The sequence below is a fragment of the Aptenodytes forsteri genome, unplaced genomic scaffold (assembly GCF_000699145.1).
Source record: "Aptenodytes forsteri isolate BGI_AS27 unplaced genomic scaffold, ASM69914v1 Scaffold112, whole genome shotgun sequence".
NCBI lineage: Eukaryota > Metazoa > Chordata > Aves > Sphenisciformes > Spheniscidae > Aptenodytes > Aptenodytes forsteri.
In genome coordinates, this window is record NW_008794883.1 from 1,914,936 (window position 1) to 1,937,966 (window position 23,031).

At 42.2% G+C, this 23,031-nt stretch overlaps 1 protein-coding gene across 1 annotated transcript in view; it reads left to right on the plus strand.

Moving 5' to 3' along the window:
* Window positions 1–23,031, plus strand: part of TCF4 (transcription factor 4) — a 252,246-nt gene that overhangs the window by 55,582 nt on the left and 173,633 nt on the right. Inside the window, exon 4 of the mRNA XM_019470871.1 lies at window positions 22,718–22,779. Coding sequence (XP_019326416.1) covers window positions 22,718–22,779 — 62 coding nt within the window. The remainder of the gene's footprint in view (window positions 1–22,717; window positions 22,780–23,031) is intronic.

Here is a 23,031-nt window from a genome sequence, read left to right on the forward strand (position 1 = left end):
CCCAAGGGCCTCTTTTCCCCTAAAAAAAAAAAAAAAAAAAAAAAAAAATCATCATAGCAATGCTGAGATTGCAGAGCACAAGTGTACAAGGTGCCATTCCCTGTGGCTTGGAAGAGATCATGAACCTGTGTTCATCTTCCCTGTTATTTAATCAATTTTTCAAACACTATAAATATACATTTGTCATGCATGTGTGTGTATATGTGTACATATATATGTGCATGTGCGTGAACTCGTACACTGGGCTGTGGATGGTGCAATGCTGAGATTGCAGAGCACAAGTGTACAAGGTGCCATTCCCTGTGGCTTGGAAGAGATCATGAACCTGTGTTCATCTTCCCTGTTATTTAATCAATTTTTCAAACACTATAAATATACATTTGTCATGCATGTGTGTGTATATGTGTACATATATATGTGCATGTGCGTGAACTCGTACACTGGGCTGTGGATGGTCTTGCTTACCATCCACAAAGCATCTCCCCCCTGCCCTGTCCTGCACAGTTGAAATAAGATGCAGCTGACATCAGTCTCTTTGCCTTTTTATGATATGGGGATGCGGTGGTATCAAAGCAGGCAGGATGAAAGCACAAAAGCTTCCTGTTTCCAGCTGTTTTCCTCAGCAAAGATTTTTTTTTTCCAAAGATGATGCTTCCTTTTAAGGGGTTTTTAATCTGCAAACTGTTTCCTCAGTTTATTTCACTACAGTAAAATGTGTTCCCTTTAGGTCATATCTGTCTCTTTTAAAAACCAACCTGCCCTTTTCAGTAGTTTTATTTGCTACTCAAAAGAACAAACATGACTTTCTAAAAAAAACCCTTCAAAAGAACAAACATGACTTTATAAAAAAAACCCTTTAATGAAGTACAAAGACCAATAAACCTTTTGCCACTAAAGCTGAAAATTTATAGTGATTTTTTTTTTTAAAGAGAAACCTTGAATAAATTAACTGGGGAAAATATACTGACTTCGTAACACTTCCAAGTTTTTAATACTGAGATTCTTGCATTTGTACCAGTGCTTAGTGTACAAAAAAAATAGGTTTAGATTTATGTCATATGTAAAAAATGCTTTATTTGGGGACAAGAGTAACTTCAAATAATGGCAGAAATAGTGATTGGGATACAAAAAAAAAATCTTCCAGCTGCTTCCATTATGTTAGTCTCTTTTCATTAGACTGATCTTTCCTTGTTTGCTTTCTTCTAAAGTAAACATGTATAATTAAAATACGCGGTGCCTCTCTCTACATCTCTAATTCTGTATGTGGGTTTGTCACAATCGGAAATACCCTAAAATGCTGCCAACGCCTCAGTGGAAGAGCGGCCCTGCATTTTATTGAGGTAAAATGTTTATGGGGGAACTGGACGGTGGATTTAAGCTCTTGCCCAGGTTGGGTCCGGCAGCCGTGGTGCCTCGCTGGTGTTGCGGAGGTGTCCACCACCAGCGCTGCGTCTTCATGCGCTTGGCCACCCCGATGTTTTTGCTGACGGAAACCCTCTGGTGGGTTCCTACCTGCTCCCTTTGCAGGGTGGATGGGGAGTGAGCGGAGATCAACCACCCCGGGCACAAGTGGTTGTACGGCATTGCTGGAGGTACATGGCAAGTCCTCAAACTGCAACGAAACTGAAAGCATAAGGGAGAGAACCACCTCGTTTCGTTTGAGCTGTAAAGCTTTCTCTGACATATGTTTTGAATGGAGATGGTGTCCCAAATGCCAAGATGTGTTGAAGGATAGCTGGTTGTTTTTGGATGATTGTCCTATATTTACTGCTTACAAGTTCCATTGTTGTTGAAAGTCTGCTGTGGTCTGTAAATATGTTCTGGAGCTGTATAAAAATATCACAATTAACATATTCAGAAGGACAACAATTGTCATGGTTGAATGACTTAGAAAGTAGCACAGGCTGTAAACAGGATGTGCTGAAATGAACTAGCACACAGTTCCACTGCAATGGTCTTTTCAACGAGCGTCTGCTTGTTATCAGCACTTCTGAAAATAATCTTTGGATCCTCTAAAGGACATAATGCTCTGGTTTTTAAATCAGTTCTTCTAAAATGGAAGCTTAGCTGGCATTACTACCATTGAAGATATCCAGGTTTGGTTTGGGAGTGATGTCTGGGTTCTTGCTCTCTTGCTTAGTGAAATGCTATAAAGGGAAGAAGGGAGAGAGGGGGAGGAAGGATGAAAATTCTCCCCCAAATTCTGCTGGAAAAACCCTTCTATTAACAAATTCAATAGCTAAGAGGGAGGCAGGATGTCCTGAGAGGAACTTGTATCTAGACATGGTGGGTGTAAAATTTCCATCTCTTGAGCTTGTGGTTGTTTTTCACTCAGTAGTGTTAAGGTATGTAACAGGAAGAAATATTTCATCAGAGTGGTATAGCACACTCCAGTAAGACACTGCTGAATATATGCTTGCTTGGTGGAGGGACATAACTTACTTGGTTTCACATCTCTGCAGTTCTAAATGCTGTAACTTCATTTCAAAGGATACCTTTAAGGACGATTTCTTTCTTAATGACCCATCAAATGAAAAACTACAGAATTTACTAAAAACACCTTTCAGAAAGCCATGGACTCTTTCCCAGGTTTAATTCTCAGCAGTGTTCTCCAAAGTCCTTAGAAAGATGACTTAGAATGATGATCTATAGACAGGATTTCCAACGATGCACTGAAACGTCTCCTTTTGGAGTCGTTCCCTGCAGCAGCCTCCGCTTCCCCTGGTGTTCACAGGAGCGGTTTCCCTTAGTGTGGGCAACTGGGCCTCAAGTCCAGCAAGGAGGATGGGACGCTGAAACAGTTTCCATCCTTCCCTTACAGGTAGTTTTTAAAATTTTTTTCTTTTTAATGAGTTCCTTGCAAAGGAACTGTGGCCTTCTCAGGAACAGCAAGAGACAGGGAGCCCTGTAAGTTTCTTATGAGCATATGGTCAGGCTGAAAAATAGCAGATGCTGCATGAGCAAAGGGCAGAGCCTCAGAAGGTAGGAGATGAATGCAGCTTCAAGAGACCCTCGCTCAGTGATCTTTCAGTTCAAAATCAAATGCTGCCATTATGTAAGTTATCCCTAGCAAAAGCTTCAAGGTTTGCAGTCGTGCCTCAGCTGTTTGTGGAAGAGTGGAAGTCTTCCAAAAGTGACAAAGAATTTCTCAAACTTCCATTTTATCAAATACAGTTGAGTTTTACGGTGCCTCGAAAGAGTCCAGTTGAAAGGGCCTAGCAGTCTGAACGCGTTTGATACAAGAAGCTATGCAGGGCAGATATTGAAGAGTTGAAGAGGTTTTGCACGTATATTTGGTATTCATTATTATCCTGCAAGAAGAACAAAAAGCCTTGAGAAAATTAATGAAATCATCCGGTTTGAAGAAAGGAGGTTTCATTAGTGGTTCCTTGTATACCGGGGAAGTGAGTGCGTGCTGTGTGTTGAAGGTAGCCCTGTTCCTCAGCTGGCGGAGGCTGACCGGCGCTCAGAGCCCGTGTTTAAAAACGGCACCGCGTGCCAGGTGCAGATGGATGGACGCTGTGCGTAAGGGAAGGATTCCTTGCGAGTGAGCAAGTCGCTGTACCTGTGGTCAGCCGTACCTGTGACCACCTACGTTGTATCTGCTGAGGATAGGCATCCTTTTATTTTTCGTCAGTAAGTATAATGAGTGGGTAGTGCTTTGTGTATTCTGCAGTGATGAATTAATTTGGTGTTCGCTGTGGTAGTACTGATCATAATGAATTAATTTTGGCATTCATGTGGATGTTATGCTTTTTTTTTAAGCTTTTCTATTACAATGCGGAATTAGTTAGTAGACACTTAAAGCGTTACACATCCGATTCAGTTGTCATCGTAACCTGACTGTACTGTTCCCTTGTCTGGATGTTGCAAGTGCATTGTATTCAGTTTGTGGAGAAAGGCTTACTGCGTGGCGGCAGGGAAGTTTCAGTTACAGTGATGGTACAGCAGCGATACGATATTTAAAAGTTGCTGTTCCTCTTCTGCTTGCCTATTTTAAAGTTCCTGAGCAAACTCTAAGGGTGTAATGTTTGATTTTTTACACAGCTTGGAATAAGAAAAAGGCATTTATTTTTGCTACATAATGCCCAAATCTAAATGCATTGTCAGTAATTTGTGGCATCGTTGAAGACAAATAGACTTTTCCTTGTGTAAATATTAAATAGTGAAAAAGCCATGAAATGTAGTCCTTTGCTCCTTCTCTTCTTTTTTTTTTTTCTCTCGAAATGTACTCACCTGATAAATACATATACCTATATTATTTATCCCTTCTTTTGAAGAGGCATATGATCGCACATGCATTTTCTTTTCCATTGGTAAAGTGTTTTGGTTTAACTGGGAGACATGCTGGTGAGTTGAACCAGTAAATGTTGGTTTAAAACTTAACTGATGTGATGTTGCAGGAAATGTTTAAAATGCAGCTCTCGCATCAAGGGAGTGTGGTTTTTTTTTTTTTTTAAAGCCTTTAAACAGATATTTTTTTATTTGTGGATGTTGTCATATTTAGTTCTTTCTGCGTATAGTGTATATTAAGATTTGGGACAAAATACGTAATTCTCACTGGACATGTTCTGTGATGCCTTATAGCCACAGGGCAGTTACCCGGAATTTCTTCTTCATGAAGTGCCTAATTATTAGCGTGATCTGGACCTGAGAAGGTATAAACAGTGGAAAGGGAACAACAGGGTTTTTTAAGTCAACAGAGAGCATTATGATCCTCCTGTGCAGTGTTGCCAATTTGACATTGCACCATGAGACTCAATATTTGGCGTTCAATTTGGCCAGGGGAAAACCAATGCAATCATCTTGGCATTTGTTTTTTTTTTTTTTCTTCTTAACCAAAAGGAAATCTCTAACATTTGCTTGCAGTGAAAAGCAAAAAAAAAAAAAAAAAAGAGCTGAGCTTAGTGCACCATAAAAACTAAAGAAAACAGAGAAAGCAAAGAAAGTAAGCTTCATTTTTAACCAATCATGAGTTAAGCTATTTGGGTTCAGTAATGTGTGATGTGACGTAATTCCTGCATCAACTTTTGGTTGAACTCGCATGTATTTGAGAAAGGAGGGGTTTTCAGCCCAAGCAAAATCTAGCCCACTGCATCAGCGTGTAATGATAAAAGACAGAAAAGACGATTCTTGACCAATGATGGAATGCTTTTGTTCAATCTCTTTCAAGTCAGGTGCTTGAAACCATTTTATTAATATCTATTACTGGATCTCTATGGCTTTTCATAAGGGGTGTGTGAGCAGCTTCAGAACAGGTGCATGAGGAAGGGTAGGAGTCATTTCCTCAAAGATCAAGGGAAGCCTAAAAAGCTTTCCTGGAAACTTCGGAAATATGCATTCTGGGGAGAAAAACAGAGATTTATGTTTTTAGTAGTATTGTAACATTACAAATAATGCCAAATCTCAGAAAAGGGTTGAGCACGAACGCATTGTATTTTGGCACGCTCAGAACACTTACGCGATAGTTAAATGTAAATGCTTTATTTGGTGGCTTTTAACAGGGCTGGCTCTTCAGGAACCCGAGCTTCCTTACGTGCATGGGAAAGCTCATCGCGGGGCTCCCGTGTGCGTTCATTGCTTCTTCCCTGTTTTACTCGTGTTGAAAGACACAGCACAGTGCGCCGCGTGTGCGAACAGGCAGCTCGGGGAAGAACAGAAAGCGGGCTGGAGCACTGGGACCTCGAGGGGTTGGGATGTATCCCCGGAGGGGGAGTGACCGTGTCCCTCTGGGGACTCCAGCAGCTGGCCGGGTCCCCAGGAGAGCAGGGCAGGGCAGCATCTGGGGCTGCTCCGCGGGAAAACTTGGAAATGCCTCTTTAAGTATAAGAACGAGCCGTTCTTTTTTTTTTTGTACAAGGTATATCTGCACCTGCTGCAGTGAGGATCTCTTTTAGCCAGGACAGTGAAATAATTGGGGCATGCAGATTCTAGGCTTTTGGGGTTCGTGTTTTCCAGCTGTGAGAGTTGTGGAGAATTGCAACATTGAAAATTAAATGTGAAATCTTGCATGCTGATGGCCGTTGGAGAGAGGACACACCTGGGGCTGAGGTCTCTCAATCCCTTTCTCTCTCTCCTTGTAAATTCAAGTCCGAGAGTGAAAGAGTGGAAAGAAAATATACCCATGCTTAGGCAGTTTGAGATAAATACCTGTCTAGAGCCCCTTCTTGGCCATCGTTGAGATAACTACCTGTCTAGAGCCCCTTCTTGGCCATCGAATTAATCCTATTCAAATTTAAGCTTTAACGAACGGATGTCAAATGAATTTTAAAAGGCTTTGGGGATGGCAGTGGTTGCTACAAGCCCAAATCTGTACCAGGGCCAAACGTGGCACAAGTGCCAGTAGCTTGCCATCACAAACCTTTTACCAGTGGTTTATCTTTATCACCGAAGGCTGCCTTAAACTGGGTGGATTAAGCCGGGTGAAGTCACAGCATGTCCTTGAAAATACAATAAACTCACTTTGCTTTGAAAATCCTTCTGCAGTACAGTGTAATAGATCACTTAAAATTTCTGTAGAATTGATTTCTGATTTTTTTTCCCTCGTCGGTTGGTACTCTTTGCCCAGAAACATATGGATTGTCTTACGATAGCAAGTGTCCAGTAAATAGAAAGTGTTTGCTAAGGGCTGTCATAGTACACTTTAAATGCAAATACATCTAGGGTAGTTTTAATGTAATTTTCATATAGATGAAGTCATTCTGAAATAGGCTTAAATTAAAGCGCTGTTCTCCAAAGACTACAAGTTTAGCAGAAAACGTCCTTTAGTTTCATTAGATATTTTTCTTCTGTTTACGTTTGATTTCCCTTTCATCAGATTTGTATGGTTTGCAATCAGGACAGTATCTTTTATTCACTGCAGTTGGTGTAATTTGTGACTTTTGCAACAGCCAGTTGGAGGATGAGCTGGACTAGTGGGGGTTGTTTTTTGGTTGTTTTTTCTTTCTTTTTTTTTTACCTCAACTTTTTCCAGTTACACATTCCTCGCTAATCTTTCTGTTTCCAAGAAACATAAATATTGGGAATTAACCAGTCATGTACTGGCCAGAGAGGTACAAAACCCAGCTGCTGGTGTGGTCTGTAAAAAATGTGGTTTAGATAACAGCATCATGTTGAAGTGTATACAGAAACAGCTCTAACAGATGCACTCCTGATTCTGAGCTGTCCATTCAAAGGGAACGAGCTGATCGCTGAATTTATTCCCCACCCGTAAGCGAAAAAGAAGTTTGCATTTTTTTAATGCTTGAATTTATTTATTTTTTTCCTTCTTTTTAATGAAGCAAGAAGCCAGCCTTCACCCCATGAGTCACACGGCAATGCTCCTGCTGAAGGAGTGGTGATTCATAGCGGAGGGGGAAGCTGCAGAAATGGGTTAGAAGATGAGCAAAGCAAAGCAGAGGGGAAGTTCATGGGCTCTGGCTGGTGGGTTCGGTGCCACCACCGTGCGCTGAGGACTTGCCCAGCCCTGCTGCAGCTCTGCCTTGTGCCAGCTGCTAACGGTCCCGCGGGGAAGACGACGTGGGGATGGTGTGGTGACAGCTCCTGCCCCCCAGCCCCACGGCCCTGCAGCTGGCAGCGGCCAGGCATGGCCCGAGACCCTCCAGCCTTGCAACGCTGAGCGTGGCACTTCAAAATGGCAATGCTCCTGCGGCTTCGCAGCCAGCACAGAGGGGCGAAAAATTAACCCCTTTCCCCCAGGTTTTGACAGTATTTAGAGCTAAATTCTGCTTTGAGATTTTGCAGGCAGAGAAGAGAGAAATTAAGCCCACTGGATTTGCTTCCAATAATTGCGAGTTTCATTTATTTGCTTTTACAACCTCAAAGCCACTAGTCAACTTTAACAGTTAGTAGTTAGGGACAGTTTAAGTCACAGCAAAACTGCACACGAGTGAAAACAAATACTAACCTTTTTTTATTATTATTCATCACTCAAAAACATATAGGAAAAAGCCCTGTTCTTGTAGTGCCTTCACCATCAATCTTTCTGCGCAGTTGGTTTGCAGAGTTAGGTCTCCAGTTCAGTTACACTTTCCATAAAGTTGTCCCAGACCGAGCTCTTCTGTGTCAGATTTCATCCAGTCCTATTTAGATGCCAGGACCCTGGTTTTTATAGAAGTTCCTGGATTAAACTGAGGGTGCCTGGATTAAGTTTTTAATGAGGTATTTCAGCACCTAAACATATTACCTAATTTTGAAAATGGCCATCTTCCCGCTTCTTCCCCCGGTTTCTGCTGGAGGCAGTGGGTCTCTTCTATACTTATATTTAAACATAAAATTGTGTGGTTAAATTGCCTACATCAAGTTTAAGAACGTATTTTTCAGGCATTTTTTTCTTTTCAAATCGGGACAGGTAGTTTTTCGTGAGAGTACCTACCGTGTGCTAAATGTGCCGTTGTCTACATGATGCTATAAATTCTTGGACTGACTTATTCCATGAAATCTCCTTGATGTGTATGAGCAGAGCATTAACCTGGTTGTTCTTTTCCCTTGCCTTGTGGGAGCCCTGGTGCCCTCCCCAGATTGTCGTGATATATTGTAGCATTGCTGCCAACTGTTAATGAGATTACTAATGCAGTGTAACTGGGTAGCAAATTATTAAATGCTATTCCATACCATTATTCAGCTTATTTTAGCAATTTGTGAGAGAGGCGCTCCTTTTAAATCAAACTCCTCGTATATTATTTTTGTTAATTAAGAGTTACATTAAATCCAGCTTTTTAAACACTGCGTCACTGACAACAATACTGGACCACGTACTTAGCAGTAAGCTGCAGGAAAAAATCCTCTGCTGGAGTGTAGAGGAAAGACTGAGTAACTGCTCTGGTTTCGCCCACGTGCTGTGTCCAGACACGGTGCAGAGTGTGCTGTGCAGTCGTTGCGCTCTCTGCTCGCGTGTTCTCTGTGCGTGTCTCTGCGTTGCCAAAAGGATTTGGGGTCCTTGTGCAGGGAGTTAATGCTAAGGATACAAACCTTAGGAATGAATTATCTAGCTTTAATTACTAAAGCACAGGGTTTCCTAATACTTCATGGCCCAGTAAACCACATATTGTGGTATTAGTGATGCGCTGGCAGAAAAAGTGGCCGCTCAACTGAAGTAAAGCCCAGACCCACCTGCTGCGGGCGCTGCTCTGCCTCGCCTGGCTGGGGCCGGGGCTGCTGCGGGTGCCTTTCCTTCTGGAAAACACTTCAGTGACCAATGCTTCACCTAACGATAGCGTTAGGCATGACTTTCCGGGAGCAGGAGAGGGGTGGCTTTGAAGCTGGGACGTGTTCTGCATGTTCTGCTCCGTTACCTGGAGTATTTGAGTGCCTTTACCTGTATGACAGCATTTTCTCTAAATGATGCCGCATCTGAAGCGTAACGTTTCTCATTCATACAACACACTTCTGGAGTGTTGTTGTATAAGTATACATAACTTTCTAAAAAATTTCATCTGTATATCTGACTAGTGGCACTTGTAGAGACTTGGTGTCAAAAAAAAAAAAATCATTGAAGGTGATTAAATATGACATTATTCATTTGGTGTTGGGTGCCTAAGTTGGATTTCTGCAGTGATTTTCTCTTCCACATGTAAACGTGTTATGTTTGTAGTATGTCTTATCACGTGGTTGTATATCTCAGAAAATCAGAATGTTCTAGCTGCATTCAGATTTTCCTTATAAAGCTCATATTTTCTTAGACTACACAAACACGTGCAAAAAAAAAAAAATTGAGAATTTATTTATTTAGAAGCTCAATGCCGATTTCTCCCAGAAAGGGAACAAAGCGAATGTTAAAATAAGAAGGTAACCTTTGACTCTCGGTGTCACTAGCCCTTCTCAGTGCTATGTAGCTGAGATGAGCATCCGAGTGTTCCACAGCAGCCTTGGGAAGCAGAGGTCTTCAGAGATGCTTGGTGGGCAGATTGGGCAGGGCGGGTGGGTGAGGCATAGTTTAATTCTTGTTTGCAAGAGAAGACAACGGACAGTCTATGTGACAATGATACTTAAGGATATGGATACAACCCCTCTGTCCTTTTTGCTTGCGGTCCTTTGAGATGCGCATGGTGTGCCGTGGGGTCCGGAGGAGCTGTGGCTGCGTGGGGCTGTAACTGGGAGAGTGCTGGAGGGATTGCGTGGCGCAAAGGGGTATCGGGGTGCTGCCACAGGAGAAGTGGGCAGATAGAAAGGAGGAAACAAGTGGTGTAGAAGTTAGCGGTGGAGAAGAATGAGGGTCTATAATGAGCCCTCCTGGAAGTCCCCAATTGTCTCCTAATTAGCCATCTTATCGTAAGTGGCCTGGCTTTAGGTAGGCTTTAATCAAAGCTTCTACCATTGCTTTTTGGATTACTAGTTTGGAACTGAAATGTCCATTTGCTTCGTACCGAGACCTTCATAATCTGTTATGCAAGGAGAGTTTAAGTAAATCTGTCCTTACTTATTTTTAGGTTATGGTGTAGAAAGTATGCACTTTTCTTAGAGCAGTGTGATTAATTATCATAACTTTGGAGTGCTCTACGTTATTGGGTTCAAGTAAAAATCAAGTACTTCAACATTAATAGAGACTGTATATGAATATACAGTAAATTAATTAGATAACCACAGTTTATAACCCACATTCATTTTATAACTGAAAGAGTTCTGAGAAACAGATGCTTTCCTACTAAACTCTTATCTCCTCTCAGGTTAAAAAAAATAAAAGACTCATTTTGCTCAGGAAACTCTTCTCCCACAGCACTTCCTATCCCCAAACTATCCAAAACCGGAACAAAATCAAACCTTCAGTAACCTGATAAGCCGGAAAGGGCAATATAACTAAACCTTAAACTTTTTCTTACAGTTCTAGCAGATCTGCTAAAAACTGGTTAAATGCTGGAGTTACGCAAATGGAATGGATATGTGAGTCATCTGTCCTTACAAGCACAAAGTCTATGTCATAAGCGTGATAGAAAATAGCTTATGTAACTCTACTAAATACAATGTGAGGTTTTATGACCTCATCCGACAGCAGGACAATGCAATTCTTTGTTATGAGTATTAAGATTGAGAAGAGTTTAGATTTGTTTACACTGTTGACGTTTTATAGCAAATGCTGTCAAGTGGTGCCTCAGACTCTCTGTGGATATTTGTATAGACTTTGGAAATTCAGGCAGAAAATAAAATGACCATCTGATTCAAATGAATTTTCCAATTATTTGTGGCTTTAACAGAAGCGATTGAAGTGTATTGTATATATCTGGCAGCTGGTCCTGCTTCTTTGGGGGGAAAAAAAAAAACCCAAAACCTAAAGCTTTGTATCTAATCCCTTGAGCAAACCAATAGTAAATTGTTTATCAAATAAGTAGTAGAAATTTCCCGTTTTGAATCTGTGCTTTCTTTACATTGCTGTCACGGAAAGGATAATTATATGCAGCTCCCCTCATGCTGGAGGTGCATGGATTCACAGTTTGTCTATTCCTCTTTCCTTGTTCAAGCCCGAACTATTGCCTGAACTTGGTGCAACTTCTCCCCATCCTGTGCCTGCAGTCTGTCAACATCCCCTCTATTGTCTGATACTAAAACCACGTTTGATTCCTCATAAATCCCTTTGTTGTCTTCCTCCTGTTTCCCATGTCATATTTAAGTTTTCCTCACCGGTTTCTGTGGCCTGTCGCAGTCTGTGCTTTTGTTTGTGACTCCATCTCCTGGCTCCTTTCTCTCGATGAAGTCAGTCCTTGACTACTTCTGTCACCTTCAAGCTTCGTACTGCCCTTCTTCCAGATCACCTCCCTGTCTATTTTTTTTATCATGTCCTGATTATATTTAGATCAAAATCTTCAAAAAAGATTGCATCAATGGATGTGCATTTTAAATTTGCCAATCCTTTAGCTTACCAAATGTCCGGGTTACTAACTTATTCTTCCCTTGATCTACTGCTCTTTAGGCCTCCTTCTGTATTTTGTCATTTTTTGTTGAGCTCACTTGTTTTTTAAGAACTAAATAAAATAATACTTTGGGGGAGGGGGGGGAAATTCTTTTGAAAAACAAAACAGCAGAAAAGGTCTCAATCCACAAAATGGGTGTGTTTCACTTAATTTGTATTAGCAGTATCTGACGTACTGTTCGTAAGGTGCTTCAGAGCTCAAAGAGGAAATAGCAATGCCGAAGTATGTTTTGTACCTGTCTAAGTATGATAATTATAATGAGTCTAGGATTTTTCCCACCCTTTTCATTTTTGACACAACTGTAATTCATACAATGAGAAATGCTAATTGTGTGTTAGTATGGCGTGTGTACAAAAAGTCTCTTTCATGTAGAGATCTTGGTCCTTTTCCTTCTCATTTGAGGATATTTTGACTATTAAATCCTATATAAAATTACTTTCATTGGTTAATATACTATTTAATATACTATTTTTTTTTCCTTGAAGATAAAATTCAAATCTGAAGATGTTTGTCTTTCTCCATTTACTGTTCTGTGTATTTTAGATCATGTCAGCAAATCAACACAGTTGGCAGTCTCTTCTGGGGAAGTACTCGGGGTTGGCATAAAAGAATTTACTGATGCAGGTAAAGATATACTGGCTGAATTACCGTGGAAGTGAAATGCCTGTTTTGCAAACAGACCACTGCTTGCCACACACATTTAGTGTTTTGGCGTATTTTTTGTATTTTTGTATATAATATATTTTTAGCGTATAAGACTATCTTTGATTCTCTGTGTTAAAATTATTAAAAAAGCAGCTGATGTTTTGTAATCCACACCCTTTCTGTTATCTCTTTCTCCACACAACTTTCTTCAAAGACCTCGGTGTTGAGGACCCCTCAGGGATCAGCCCATATCCCAGACCCACCCCACTAACCCAGTCTGTCGCAGTCTGTGAAGGAGCACCCAGTGTGCCAGGAGCAGAACTGCCATCAGCTTTTTTGAGCTAATGAAGTAGAAAACAGGGTCTAGCTTTTCCTCTAACACAAACCACTCTTGTCATCTGCTGCTGACAAGGGTGGGGTGCGTCCTTTTGTTCTCCTCCGTCACCCAAACTGGTACCATAAAAGCCAGTCCAGGGAGGGGTTTTCATAGCTCTGAGCACCCTTTCCTCAGTAAGCATGGGCTACCTCCTCCTGTCCTCCTCAGTTGTCACTCCTGCTCCTCTTAGCTGGCTTGGTTACTCTTCTCCATGTTCCTGTGCCATGTTTCTGTAGCAGCTTCACAGCTGGATTTTCCTTTGCAGTCCTTCTGGTGTCTTCTGTGCCCTCTGATTGTCTGCTGGGGAGAGCACAGTGTGTAACAACACGGTACCCTGATTTTATGATGGTACAAATGAAATGACGGTCTGAACCAGGAGCCCTTGCTTGGCCAGTCCTCTGGTGGACGAAGGCTTGGACCTTGTTAGGTTTCCTCCAGTTACCTCTTTATCTGCCCTTCAGCTGTTTACTTCTGGAGAAGCTAGACTTTCTGTATCCATCTCTGAATCTCAGCCCTCTGTGCAACCAGGCGTGGATGGGTGAGATGTGTGTGCAGGGTGTGAAGGCTTGGGAGACTTACAGGGGTCAAGGCTAGTCCTCTGGTGGACAAAGGCTTGGACCTTGTTAGGTTTCCTCCACTTACCTCTTTATCTGCCCTTCAGCTGTTTACTTCTGGAGAAGCTAGACTTTCTGTATCCATCTCTGAATCTCAGCCCTCTGTGCAACCAGGCGTGGATGGGTGAGATGTGTGTGCAGGGTGTGAAGGCTTGGGAGACTTACAGGGGTCAAGGCTGGGAAGGACTGCCAGGGCACCTGCACTGGCCTGTGATGGATGGCAGGCTGGTGCGTGTCACCAGCTACCCTTGCACTGAAGCAGAAAGGCCTGCCTGACAGGAGCACGATGTCCAGAAGACGCCCACTCTTCATGTGCAGGAGTCAAGTGCTGGGAAGGAACCACCATTTTCCTTGGCATCTTTTCCCAGTGCAAACACATGACGGCATTTTCGGGGAGGTTAAGCAAATGTATTCATTTTGACTACAGTATATTACCTTTCTTCTTTGGAAGGTCATCTTAAATAATTTGACTCGGAGTTCACCAACGAGCATTTGGAAGATTTGCCTTTCACTCTGGTCTTCCACAACTGATCCCATTTGCTGTGTAGGTAAATTCAGGAACACACTTGGCTTCTCTGAAATATATGTTCTAGTTACTCACGAAACAAAGTCATCAATTTAAGCGTTTTAATGCTCTTGTATGTTAAAATATTTTCCAATAGTATTTCGGAATTATTTGCTGTATAGGTAAATTCAGGAACACAACACTTGGCTTCTCTGAAATATATGTTCTAGTTACTCACGAAACAAAGTCATCAATTTAAGCGTTTTAATGCTCTTGTATGTTAAAATATTTTCCAATAGTATTTCGGAATTATAGTAATGCAGTTCTATTTCAGAGCCACAAAGACCAAATAATTATATCAATAAATATTATTTTGCACTTATGCACATGAAATGACCATTCTTCAAGAATTATCTTTGGCTTGATATGTAGTTTATTCAGATCCTTTAAAAGAATATGGCCTAGAACTGAGTTAAAGTAAAGTTAAAGAAACATAATTCTGTATTTCTTGCTCTGAAGCTGGTAGATAAAGGCCAGATTTTTCACAGGCACGCTTCTGAGTACAGGCTGCTCGCTCAGCACTTGTGTTACTGCATTCGTTAAATGTCATGATTTTGATTGTACTGCTTTTCTGAATGTTGCTGTTTTAAATGTGAAGTATTGTTTATTCTGAGTTAAGGGAACGCAAATACTAGAGACGACGTTTTAGTCTTTAATTGAAATCAAATGGAAAACTCCCACAGAAGTAGAATTTTACCCCTGTCTTTTCATAGCAAGGAGGTTTAGCCAATGAAAACTGAATTTGCCCTTTCTGCTCGCTTTACTATTTGAACATCTAAAAAAAAATCATATATATTTACAGATGTATGCTTCTCCTACTTACTCTCATGAGCATAGTGGTCAGGTTACTTCATTTGTGTGTTTGTACACGTGCTGGGATGATGGTGCTGGAAGGGTAGAGTGAAGCTTAGGTTCTTGGAGTGCACCATGAAACACCTTCACACTCCAGAAAGCATCATATCGTATGGCGAGAGCTAGTGAGTGTGCTCGGGTTTTATGTGGAAAGGTTGGGGTAGTGATCTGTGTGCTTTAATAAACATCCTCAGTCCCCTGCTTGAATAATACCAGATTGAGTACGATGTTAGCTGAATGCCTATTTTCCCACAAAATTGCTCAAAATACTGCTCAGACCGATGGTGGGAACCAGAAACGCTCTCCTGGTGCAAATCCCAACCTCTGCTCCCATCGCTCCAGCGGGAAGCTTGCTCCCGTATGACGTGTGGTTAAGCACCATGTATGTATGAATGGCGGATAAATCAACATTCCTAATCAAATTTGCTACAAAATTAACAAGATCCACCACTGTGCTCTTCTTTCTTCTATTATCTCACCTAGTTGCTAGACTGCTGTTACTGTGTCTAACACCAGGTGCATACTTCTTTTTACATGGGTTTTTCATATGTATCATTTTTCAGATGGTACCTCTTTTTTTTTTTAAACAGTTCTTAAGTTCTTTTTACGGGTTTTTCATATGTATCATTTTTCAAATGGTACCTCTTTTTTTTTTTTAAACAGTTCTTTTGATCTTAGTTACTTTTGCTACTCTGAGTCTTCTTTCTTCTTTTTCTCAGCCCTCCCCCCCCCCCCCCCCCCCCCCCCCCCCACCCCACTCCGCTCTCTTTCCAGAGTCATCTACTTTATTGTCCTGTGTTATTGCTACAGTCTTGGATGATTTCCCAAGTATTTGTTTGTATTATTCCTGCAAAGAGGAGTTTGTTTTGGTTTTTTTCCGGGTTTGGGTGTTTTTCCAGAAAAAATACTAATTTTCTAATTCTAAAGTCTCTGTTTGGGAGCACCTCAAGGGATTCAATGAGACTTTTACCAAAGGAAGTTCAAGGGACTGGGCATTACGACCAAGGTCAAGTAGCCTTGCATGGTGCCTCCATTTTATGCATCACAGCCCCTTGAAATAAAGTAGGTGTTGGCCTGAGAGTGTCACACAGCGTATCAGAGCCGGTGGCCTACTGTGAAAACAATTTGAAATTACATACATTAGGCAGTAAGTTGCCCTTTAGGTCACCTAATTCTGAACTTTTTCCTTTTCTGGAGCTGGGAGGTGCGTATTAAGCAACTTTATTCAGTTGAGATCCTGAGCATGGAGGCTGTTTAAAGACACCTAATGATCAGGCTGATGCTTCTGTAAAGCGCGGGTGGTGGTGGAGGTGTAATAGCCATCGCCTGCATGCTGGAGTGCTCAGACCTCAACATTTATGGTGGACCATGATGTTATCTGCTGTACTTTTGCTGAACTCAGTCCTGTCTGTATTTGCTGGGCACGTTTGGAGCCTACTTAGCAGATAGGGAGCACCAGGAAGGATGGGCAGAGCGCGAGCATCTCTCAGCCTTGCTGATGGAGGGTCTCGGAGTCTCATGCCTGGCTCGGTGGCTCCCAAGGCATCCCTCCTTCTTTTAGATGTCAAGGGAACCTTGGTGCAAGAAGCAGAACTCTGAAGGCTGCTGAAAAGTACTTTCAGGGTTAGGTGGCTGCTCAGCTGGAGGCTTTCTGGAACTTGTTCCTCTGCATAAGTGCAGCTTTTGGCCCCAAAATCAGTGGTCTGGATTTCTCCCTGCATCCTTAAGCATTAGTGGCCTCTCTGAAGTTGTAGTACCTTCCAACACAGAGGTGTAATCAATGTGGATTGCAATTCTTTTTTCCCCAGAGCATTAATAGAGGTAACATGATTTGAATCCAGCCAATCAGTCTACAGCACTGAACATCTCTTCTAGATTCAGTTGAATATGCTTTTTCCAGGTTCTTTGCTTAAAATGCTCAGAGTGGTTTGACTCCGTTTAAATGCCGGTTTTACTACTTTTAGATAGAACTTCTGAGATGCTGAGTGAAGCTTTAGTTTTTAAATCACACTGTATTAATCATGTATGAATCGCGTTCTGAAAAACTGACCAAATCTGTCTGTGATGATTTGCTCTTTGTAATGTCACATTGCCTAATGCCTGTGATTAAGTGAGGTTAATTTACAGGAGCCAGATTCTGGAGAAAATTACATATGTGTTCAAGTTTATGCACTCTGGGATAAATCCAAGCTCTGAGAATAAGTCACTGGAGAATTTTGCATTGACTTTGGTGTCATTAGGGTTTCACTGTCCTAATTACCTAAGTGGCAGTACTTACAGGGTACATAATAAATTTCTGGAATTAGGTTTAGGAGCTTACAAACCTTCTTACAATATCTGTCATACTAAATTGTTAGTAAACTAGGGTAGATTAACTAGGTAGTAATTAGTGAGTGTTTTTTCTTTTCTGCCGAGGGAGAAGTGCTGTTGATTTGAGGGCTGGTTCGAGGGGGACAGAAGTTAGCTGGCTTCTGGCTGTTGATAGCTCACTGGATCACACTAAGAGAATACTTGTAAGCTAGATGAAAAGAGACAAGGAGCATGCATGCAAGGTGCAGACGCCCATCTGTTCATCGAGCACTCTGGTGTTGTACCCCACCACATGACCCCTTCATGGCCACAGGCACACGGAACGGCTGAGAGCTCCATGCACGGCATAAGCCATCATGCGGGTGCTGAACCCGCTCCGGTGACACTCCGAATCTGCTCACAGGCTGAAGAAGTTGTTGAGCCTCTTTGAGGGTTTGCAGGCAGTTGCTGCCTTCTGCATGGTGATAGTGGGGGCAGTGGGAGAACGCCATGGTACCAACACAGCAACAGCGGAAGGCTTTGGCCAGCTCTGCTTCCATTGAAAAAATATTTTCCAGCAAATTCACAAATGCAATAAAACTGTATTTTATTGCTCTTTATAACTGTTTATGTCCAAGAACAATTTTCATCTTGCTAAGCTCTCAATTTCCCAGCTTGAAGATCTAGGGTATTTTTGAAAATGCATCTTTTTCCCCAGCTAGAGCTTGCATTTTTATAGAGCTTCATGATACGTGTTTTAGACTGACTTCCTTCTTTTTGTCTGTAGCTGAGATAAAGAATTAGTAGTTTAAAACAATAACTACATGTTCCACTATGATCAAGGAATTAGATAATCTGGCATGTTTGCTTAAGGGGTCTGTATCTTGGGGCTTTTATAGGGCAGTATTAAAGCCCTGAGCCTTCTTATTATGCCAATACCCAGAAGATTGCTTTAATGAGAAGTAAAGGGCCTTTTTCCAATTACAAGGGAATAACTGTATTAAGTTCCTGTGTTATGTCAACCTGCTTTGATTTGATTACTGCGAAAGAAATGGATTTATCTGTCAGTGTTACTTAATTAAGCCTTCTCATTGATGTTTTGCAGAGTAATATAGTGTAGTTTGCACATTTAAGTCTAAATACAAAGAAAATTGGTCGAAAGCTAAGACGCGACCCCTGAAGATAAGGCACAAGAGCCCTTGCTTGTCATTTTCTCATCAGAGTCCAGAACTTTTAACTTTGGTGGAAGAACTTGAGCATTATATGGGCTCAGATTTAAAGCAAGGTAAAGAGTGAGGAATGTTCAGCCAAATTTGAGATGGCTAAAAATTTTGGAGTCTAGGCAAATCTTACAGAATTATTCTGTGAGGTTAGTCTCCTAATCTCTACCCGATATAGTATGCTTGGGTACGTGGAATGATGTCTGCATACCTTTAATGTCTGTCTTCCCCTGATACATCCCTAAAAGCTGTCCTTCTGCCTGCCCAGGAGTGTCCTTCCCACTTGGTGGTGCTTCCCCCTGCCTAGGCAGGACTTTCTCGCTGGGTTAGTATTGGGTGTGCCCAGGGACTCGGTCTGGGATGTTTGCAGAGATGAGGAATACCCCAGCCCCGGGGTATGTGTTGTTCCCGTGTTATATTAAGCATCTGATAGTGCCCTCTGGTCATTGGCACCCTTGGCTCGAGGGAGAGGTAGGGATAACGCAGCAAAGAGTGCCAGAATTATATGGGCTCAGATTTAAAGCAAGGTAAAGAGTGAGGAATGTTCAGCCAAATTTGAGATGGCTAAAAATTTTGGAGTCTAGGCAAATCTTACAGAATTATTCTGAGGTTAGTCTCCTAATCTCTACCCGATATAGTATGCTTGGGTACGTGGAATGATGTCTGCATACCTTTAATGTCTGTCTTCCCCTGATACATCCCTAAAAGCTGTCCTTCTGCCTGCCCAGGAGTGTCCTTCCCACTTGGTGGTGCTTCCCCCTGCCTAGGCAGGACTTTCTCGCTGGGTTAGTATTGGGTGTGCCCAGGGACTCGGTCTGGGATGTTTGCAGAGATGAGGAATACCCCAGCCCCGGGGTATGTGTTGTTCCCGTGTTATATTAAGCATCTGATAGTGCCCTCTGGTCATTGGCACCCTTGGCTCGAGGGAGAGGTAGGGATAACGCAGCAAAGAGTGCCAGAAAGGACAGCTGGGAGGGAATTCAGCTCACCACAAAAACATACGTTTAACTGTAAGCATGTAGATGGTTCCTTTCACATCATTGGGACTGTCCAGCAGTTGGTCATGAAGCCAGTATTTCCATGTGCTGCTGGAAAGTACTGGGCATCTTCGGGAGCGTGGCACCCCTATCCTGTGCCTGAAAAAAAGGTTTTTGAAGAAGATGACTCAGAAAGAAGCACCACGAGTGGGTTAAATTGCGTGTAGCAGCCCAGCATATGTTGAAGGCGCGATGGTGGACTCTCAGCTGGAGCTGGGTGGTGGACTCCCAAAGGCAAGAGCTCAGCAACTGAGTGCACCCCTTGCCTGGGCTGATGTGGGGATGCCCCCTTCCCTCTCTGCTGTCCCTCCCGGGTACTGAGTGCAAGAGAAGGATTACTGCTCAAAACACAGCCCTGAAATGTGTTATTTTAGGTGACGCATTAGCGTGCCCAAGACCACAGCATCTATATTCTTAAAACATAAATAAAAATGTACAGTATAGCAGTCTGAGAACCTTTATTGGCATGTAAATCTTGCTCCTAGCACTGGCCGTGAGCCAGTGTAAGGGGCCTTGACAACATGTATTATTTTAGATTAGCTGACTTTTACAGAAAGTAAGTATGTTAATAAATGAAGTTTCTAACGGAGCTATGTGAATAACGCCTCCTTGTTAATGAAAGCAGAGCTCCCCAGGCGACGCCCTGTGCAGCACCGTGCAGAGCCCTTTGCTGGTGTTGCTCTGTCCTTTACCCTCTGTTTTACACGCGCACGAGTGGGCTCGTGGGTCTGCACAAGAGGGCTGAGAGCAGGACGGGGCTGAAGCCGAGCCTGCGGGTGCTGGGTTTATCACCTGTCTGGAGGTGGGCTCAGAGCTGTTGCCCAGTCCCCCAGGTGCTGTTCCCGAGGACTGAGCTGTTCTGCTTGCTGATGGATTTTGGAAGCTATGCTCGAGGGTGGGATGATGCCCATCAAAGTCAATGGGATAATATCCACTGATTTTTAGCAGGCAATGGATCGGGGCTCTACAGAGTTAATTGCCTGTTACATAACACAAATGATTTTTAAAAATATGCCTAATTAACCTAATAGAATGGTTGATCTGATCTGTCAGGTAAATGATACACATTTTCTTTCTTTTTCTGGAGCTTAATTAAATATTTACCTAAGAGTGTCTTGTGCTATTAACACATTCATCTGTTATTGAGATAATAGGAATTGTAATTGGGGGAAAGTATTAAACTATACAAATGTGTGGTATGGGGTTTTTTGGGGGTTTTTTGGGTTTTTTTTTTATAATCTTGGAAATCAACCAGCTTTGGTCACGGCACCTGTATTTTAAAGTGGTAATGACCATATCTGTTTCTCAGACAACTGAAGTCCTCACCGATCCTAGAAGTCTGGATGAACCAATGCACAGGTAGAAATGGAGCTGCTCATGCCTAGTCTTTGGCAGCACTCTGAGAAAGTTTCTCTAGCCAGCAAGACCAAATACGTATTTTTTCCAATTAGATTAAAGCTACTGTTTGTGCATGGCAAAAGGCAAGCAATATAATTATTTCATTAGGATGCTAGTGGGCACACAGGAGTAAGTTGGAAAATAGCACTGAAATGTGCAATAATACTGTTATAGATCAATGTCAATCACATTTCCTGATATTTAACATACTGTAAGTAAAAAAGTAATGGATTTAAGCAGTATGGTCCAGTCCATTGATGTACTAAAGGATGTGCTTAATGTTAAGCACGAGTGATCTCATTTACTTGAATTAACAGGGGAGTGAACTATGATTTCGGTGGAATTATTCACAGGCTTCCATTAAACCTGTGCGCAAGTGCCTCGCTGAACCGGTGTTATGTTTAGCCATTAAGTTTTTAGCCAAGTGGAAAGTCTCAGGAGACTCCCAACTCGTTTTAGTAAAGGTTTCGTGATGGCAGCGGTTGTGCAAGCGTATCCCAGCATACTTGAGTGCACTGCAGAGGGTCTTCTGCTTTCAGTGTCAGCGGAGTTGAGTTCCTGGGCTTGGCGCAACCTTGGAAGTAGCGTGGCCAGCCCGGAGGTGCACGTCACTGCTTAGGGTACCCGAGAGGGACAGCCCCCTGCCATTGGGGTGTCTTTGGAAGAAGTTACTGTGTGAGTCTTTTTTGGGTTGGTTTTTTTTTTTAGGCTCCGCATTTGAAAGAACATTCAGTGTTACAAGGAAGTTTTAACAACAATAAACTGGGTTAATGGACAATACTGGGAAAGACTTGGGGAAAGTGGAATAAAAATAGTTGCGTCAGAGAAGAAATACTGGGAATTGTGAAACATGGAGAGCGTTCATATGCAAAACGTGTCTACGACCTGATTTTTGTCAAGGAAGATGTAGTGTTGCGGTCTAGCTAGCCTCTTGTATCCAGTGATCTGGAAGCACGCTGCAGTGGCTGACTAGCAAAGCTCACCTCTCCTTCCTGGGGCGACTACCAAGCTGTCCCTTCGCTGCACAGATAAAATGCACACAAGAAAATGGCAGGCTGAGACATTCCTGTGTTTTGTCGCAAAGTTAAGAGGAACTTGTAGGAGTCCTGGTTCTTTGGTCTGTACCCTAAATGGCACGGGGTTCACCACGTCCTAGCACATGTGCGATGGGATGTGTTATTCCTAGAGATACCCTCTCAAACGGAGGGGGAAAATGATTAAAAACACCCTGAAATGGGCTGTCTGAAACTACTGGAGTGTCTCCCACCCAATGGTTACAGTGAATTTTCTGCCAAACGATAGAGGAAAAGACAGAAATACCCCCTCTGTGCTTGGCTTTAGGAATGTGCTTTTCTCTTCTTGAGATACAAATACTTGCGTAAATGCTTTTCTGCAGTAGAAGCCTAGGTGAGGTGGCGAGAGGTACATTTACCCCAAACATGCCTTACTTTAACTTCTAGGTTTTGTCTGTTTTATGTTTTCTTTTTACTGTTTGACAATACCTGTTTTTGTGCTGGAGATTTTGATAGGATTTTAACTGGTACAGTGCAGTCACTTTTTAAAGTGTCGAGAAACACTGAGCCGCTGAAGTAATTTTTATGTTCAAACCTCAGGTTCCTGAGGGTCCGGTTCATTTCTGCTGTGAATTTAAATGAGTTAATTTAAGCAGTGGGTCAGAAGCCACTACCATCGTAGTAGCCCTGTGCCTGATTCTTAATTAAAGGCAACAGGAGATTAATTTGAAACATTAATTTAAAAGTGCCTATACAAAAGGAAAGAATTATTGCAATAAAGCCTAAAGAACTTTTTTGTCCCTAGATGTAGAAGACAGAACTAGCTCAGGGTCCTGGGGGAATACAGGACATCCTAGTCCATCCAGGGTAAGTATATCTAATCTTTTTCCCCAAACCAGACTTCCTGCATATGTAAATTTACAATCTTAAATATGAGTTTTACACCTGATTGCATAGAAAAATGGGCATGCAAAGTTGGCTGTAGCCTGTCTTCTCTTTAAAATTGCCCTTTTTTTTAACATTCAAACCTGATCCTATGATTGAATTTGGCACCTGCTCTGCTACTTCTAACAGGTAGTGAGAATATTAATTAACCATTTTTTTTCTTGCTAGGCCCTA